The sequence below is a fragment of the Olea europaea genome, chromosome 10, assembly GCF_002742605.1.
Source record: "Olea europaea var. sylvestris chromosome 10, O_europaea_v1, whole genome shotgun sequence".
Taxonomy (NCBI): domain Eukaryota; kingdom Viridiplantae; phylum Streptophyta; class Magnoliopsida; order Lamiales; family Oleaceae; genus Olea; species Olea europaea.
The window spans coordinates 361,920-367,693 of NC_036246.1; the positions used below are offsets into that span (position 1 = coordinate 361,920).

The 5,774-nt window shown below is 42.2% G+C and overlaps 1 protein-coding gene across 1 annotated transcript; it reads left to right on the forward strand.

The window, feature by feature from the left end:
* Positions 1 to 2,633: 2,633 nt before the first annotated feature.
* On the forward strand, positions 2,634 to 3,663 carry LOC111402570. Its single transcript, XM_023030950.1, has 2 exons — positions 2,634 to 3,097; positions 3,183 to 3,663. The coding sequence occupies exons 1-2, from the start codon at positions 2,634 to 2,636 to the stop codon at positions 3,661 to 3,663; spliced, it is 945 nt and encodes a 314-aa protein (XP_022886718.1).
* The last annotated feature ends 2,111 nt before the right edge of the window (positions 3,664 to 5,774 follow it).

Consider the following 5,774-nt stretch of genomic DNA (forward strand, 5'->3'; position numbering starts at 1 on the left):
GTGTAATTTATAATTTAGTATGTGACCATTATTTATGAGTTGACTAACACGTGACTGTAACGTATTTAATTTCAAGTTATATGTCACAACACTTGTAGAGAGGTCACATATGATTTTTGAAAAAAAATTTCAAGTTTGTTAATTCTAAAATTTAATTCTTAAACTATTATAATTATGAAAATTTCCCTTAAGGATTACGAGTAAATTGATTATCAGGCTTATTAATCGAAAGAGATTGAGTAGGCTACCTCTCTCCCCTTCAGCTTGGTTGAGTACATCTTTTTTTTGGGGGACACTCGCAAGCTATCGCCCTTGTTTGAGCCTCATTCTTTTACAAAAATTCATTTTTCAACAGTGTTTCGACATCATTTCAACTACACATTTTTCAATAAAATAATATTATACGTAAATCCAAAAATTTTCCTTATTTTTTAACTACACATTTCTCATCAATACACTATTCAAAAATTCATTCTATCCCAAAAAATGGAGCTCAAACAAGGGCATCGTGAACAAAAAAGTGTGGTTCAAATAGTAAACATTGTGCAAATGGTTATAATAACAAATCGTCAAATCCTGAACATAAAATATACATCCACGAGACAATCATGTTATTGTTGGAGTGATAAGTGAGCTAGTTTAGTTGATTAATGAATAGCCTCGTACACTATGCTGCTCGTAAAAGAATTATTCTATAATTTTACCATATCCACAATATAAGATGCTTCCTCTTGTACATGAGTGAACGAAAATAAAACTTTTCACAATTCAAGTCTCTTTTGATACAAATTTTGTGAAACTCATTTTTCTCAAATTTATTTTCAAATATACATTATCTCAATAATATAATTTTACATGTAAAATCATAATTTTTTTACTTTTACTTTTTACTCATACATTTAAAAAAAAAAATTACTTTTCACAAAAGAATTTGAAAAGAAATAAGAGTGTGTTTGATTGGCATGAAAAATATCACCTAGAAAAGAAAATGTTTTCCATCTTTTGTGGAAAATAAAAACCACCTCTATTCAAGAAAAATGTTTTCCTTAAAAACAAGGAAAATTAGGTATATTTTCAAAAGTTGGAAAATGTTTTCATGGAAAAAAATAGCAATCAACCATTCTAAGTAGGAATTTGTGTGGAAAACTGATATTTTTCATGGAAAATAAATGTAATCAAACACACCCAAGTTTTAAACAAATAGATACTAAGTGATGTTACCAAATACTGTTCCCGACGTATACAAACCCGAGGACTTCATTTCGTCAAATTGTGTATCAGTATGCTCGGGATATATGTGCTCGGGATGTCTTTCACATGCCCGAGCTCTTGACCCAAGAGTTTGTGGAACGTCATTCGACGTGTCCTCGGGATTATGTCCTCGACATGTTCCCGACGTCAACGCCTTATCCAATAAGAAATTTATTCTGACTTAAACTCCTCAACCCATGTCTCCTATGCCCAGAATAACTCTATTAAATAATTGGTATCCCAATTATACCACAATTCAAACTCCTATCTCGCGTAGGACTCATTGGTATAAGATTGCAAAATCAAGCTGTCTTATAGCAAGTGCACTACAGAATCCTAGTATGAACACACCACCTACCTCTATAAATACAAAGCCCTTGATCATTATTCAGGTACGTTTTAGATAATTTTCAGTTCATAGCCTTACGCACAAATTCTCTCTCTGACTTAAGCATCGGAGGGGCGACGAGGACACACCTCGACGCCTTTGTTTCAGGTACCGAAAGATCACGTTCGTGCTCGTCATCAGTCGTCCAGCTCGAAATTGCTCAGGTACGATTTTTGGTAGCATCATTGGCGCCGTCTGTAGGAAGCGCTACCAAAAGCCATGGTAAACACACGTTCAGGTCTTCCACCAGCAAGCTCATCCACTCCAAACTAACCTCCTCTTGAGGATATCCTTGTTCCTCAAGAGGAATCATCAGAAGTGCCAGAGCCCCAGCCGACAGTCGTCACTACCGGAGCCTTTGAAGAGCTCAGACAACAGGTCGCCACACTGACTCAGCTGTTAAGTCAAAGGAATTCGCATCTGTCACCCACACCGGCACCCCAAGGGGATTTATGGCTGATGCTCGAGCTCGAGCTCAGCGACATGTCCCTGACAATGGCGGAGCAGGGGCCTCGGGTATACCACATGTGACCTCGGCCTCGAGATCAGTGACCATGGAGTCCAGAGAACTCGCTAGGATTATTCAAGAAGGAATTACGATGGGCCTACTTCAGGGCAACAAAGGGTCAACAAGATTTAGTCCCAACACTCCTTTTACTCCCGAGTTACTAACATTCCCCTTGCCAGACAGATTTAAGTATCCTAGGATCAAAGAGTATGACGGGACCACCGATCCAATCAATCATCTTAACGTATACACGGACGTCATGAATCTACAGGTCGCACCGGATCAAGTATGTGCAAGGCTTTCCCGCAAACTTTGACGAATGCTACTACGGATTGGTTCTCGACCTTAGAGCCCAACTCCATAGCCTCATTCTCGGATTTGGCGGACAAGTTCTCTGCTTTCTTCTCAAGCAGTAAACGCATTAGGAAGACAGCGGCTTCCCTCATGCAACTTAGACAAGGGCAAAATGAGACCCTACGTGACTACATGACCAGGTTCAACAAGGAAAGACTTCAGATTCTCGACCTACATATAACTGCAACAGTTTCTGCCCTCACATATGCCATAAAGTGTGAGGCTTTCAAGATGTCGTTATCCAAAACTCCGCCAAAGATAGTGACCGAGCTTCTTACTCGACCCGAGAAGTACATAAATATGAAGGAAACACTGAACCCGAGAAAGGTTGGACCATCACATGATAGGGTCGAGCATAAACGACACGACCCGACCCCCCGTCAAGAACCACCTCGAAGAAAACAGAGACAGGAGGTTCCCCTGACGTCATTCACGCATTTAAATACGTCAAAAACAAATATATTGATGGAGATCAAGGATATGAAGGAACTCAAATGGCCTGCCAGAATGAGGTCACCACCCGAATCCAGGGACATGAACACGTATTGTGAGTTCCATCGAGATCATGGGCATATCACGGAAAACTGTAAGGCCCTGTAGTGGGAGATTGAAGCCCTTATTAAAAGAGGACTCCTGAGTTCCCGTCGGTAACGACAAACGCCCGAGGAACGATTGTGGTAGGGAAAGAGCCCCTGAAACAAAAAGGGATGGTCAACCCACTGCTGGAACCATCAATATCATCATTGGGGGTATTGCCTCGGGAGGAGACTCGAACAGTGGAAGAAAACAATATGCCCGACAATATACCTTGGCCTCTGGGATGCCTCACGGAAAGCTAGAGGATGTTATTTTTGGAACCAGGGACTTGGAAGGTATATCACTTCCACATGATGATGCCTTGGTCATCTCAGCGATTGTGGCCAATTTTGAAGTAAAGAGAATCTTGGTTGACAACGGGAGTGCGGCCAATATACTTTCACAAGAGGCTTTTGCCAAAATGGGAATCTCATCTCAGCAGCTCAAAGCGGTTAAAACTCATCTCCAGGGGTTTGGGGGAGGAGTCATCACTCCAGAGGGTGTCGTCGAGCTTCCTCTAACTTTGGGTTCTGGCCAGAAACAGGTTACGGAGATGACATCTTTTCAAGTGGTACGTGTCCAATGACCTATAACGCTATCCTAGGAAGACCACTCCTGAACAAAATCAAAGCCATTGTGTCTACCTTCCACCTAGCCATGAAGTTTCCAACAAATAATGGCGTTAGGGTCATGCGTGGAGACCAAGCAGCTGCCAGACAATGCTATGTTGCCAGCGTTTGGAAAATAAATAACGACGTCATGCAAATCTCGAGGATAGAGCCCGAGATCGGGCAACAAGTTAGACTTGCTCATGTCGAAGAATTGACAAAAATCGAGCTCGAGCATGATAAGAAGGTGACGATTGGTCGGGATCTTGACGTCACCTTAAAGACAGAACTTATTGGTTGCTTATCTAGCAACATTGACATTTTTGCCTGGAAGGTTGAGGATATGCCAGGGATAAACCCCAAAATTGCAGTCCACAGGCTTAATATTAGCCCAAAGGCTAGACCAGTAAAGCAGAGGAAAAGACAGTTTGCCCCAGAATGTCGGGAGGTCATTCGCAAAGAAATTAACCAACTCGTCAGTGCTCAATTCATTCGGGAGGTCCAATATCCCGATTGGTTTGCCAATGTTGTTTTAGTTAAGAAGGTCAATGGTAAGTGGAGGGTCTGCATTGACTTCATAGATCTTAACAAAGCATGTCCAAAGGATAGTTATCCCCTACCGCGGATTAACAACTTGGTGGATAGCACATCTGGACATAAGCTATACAGCTTCTTAGATGCATTTTCTGGTTATCATCAAATCCTCATGGCTGAGGAAGATCAAAAAAAGACGTCATTCATGGTCGATTCTGCCATATACTGTTATAAGGTCATGCCTTTTGGTTTGAAGAATGCAGGGACAACATACCAAAGGCTCATCAACAAAGTCTTTGCTAACTTGATAGGAAAGGAATGTGGAGGCATACGTTGATGACATGGTGGTCAAGAGAAAATGGGTGGACCAACATATTTCGGATCTTAAAGAGGTTTTCGACACCTTGCGAAAGTACAGAATGAAGTTGAACCTAGCAAAATGTGCATTTGGCGTAGCCTCGGGCAAGTTCTTGGGCTTTATGATCACTCACCGGGGGGATAGAGGCTAACCTTGACAAAATACAAGCCTTGGCATCTATAGAATCACCAAGGAACAAGAAAGAGGTACAGAGGTTGACTGGTAGGATAGCAGCCTTGAACAGGTTCATGTCCCGAGCATCAGACAGGTGCTATCCCTTCTTCAAAGTCCTTAGAGGAAACCAAGGCTTTGATTGGAGTAAAGACTGTGAGAAAGCTTTTCAGGAGCTCAAGCAAACATTGGCATCCCCTCCTATTCTCACAAGGCCTGAGCCTGGTGACACCTTATTTTTGTACTTGGTCGTATCTCAAAACGCGGTCAGCGGGGTCTTGGTGAAAGAGGTTAACAGAGTCCAACAACCTATCTACTATGTGAGCAAGGTCCTGCTAGATGCAGAAACAAGGTATACTTTGGCGGAACAACTTCCCCTTGCCTTGGTGATAGTAGCACGGAAACTCCGGCAGTATTTTCAGTCTCACCCTATTGTGTGGTGCTCACTAATCAACCACTTAGGCATATACTTCAGAAGTCGGACGTCTCAGGAAGACTGATAAAATGGGCGATCGAGCTTGGAGAATTTGACATCGAATTCAAACCACGCCCATCTATCAAAGCCCAAACACTAGCCGACTTCATTGCAGAACTAACCCCTAAGCCTCGAGGGCCAGGTGACGGCTCGAGCATGAGCACTAATTTGGACACTTGGCAAATTTTTGTCGATGGAGCATCGAACTCCTCGGGCTCGGGTGCAGGGGTCATCATCATCAACCCTGACAAACATACAGAGATTCAATGCGCTCTTAGGTTCGAGTTTGAAGCAACCAATAACAAGGACGAGTATGAGGCCGTCGTTATTGCTCTGGAGCTAGCCCTTAGCCTTGAGCTCGAGTTCGTGAAAGTATTCAGCGATTCACAACTGGTGGTCGGACAGATTGAAGGATCATTTGAAAGGAAAGACGAAAAAATGAGTTTGTACTACATGAAAGTTCATGATCTTCAATAAAAATTCAAGAGTTGTGAAATTGCAAAAATTGCTCGAAAGGACAACGGAAAAGTCGACGCATTATCCAAGCTTGT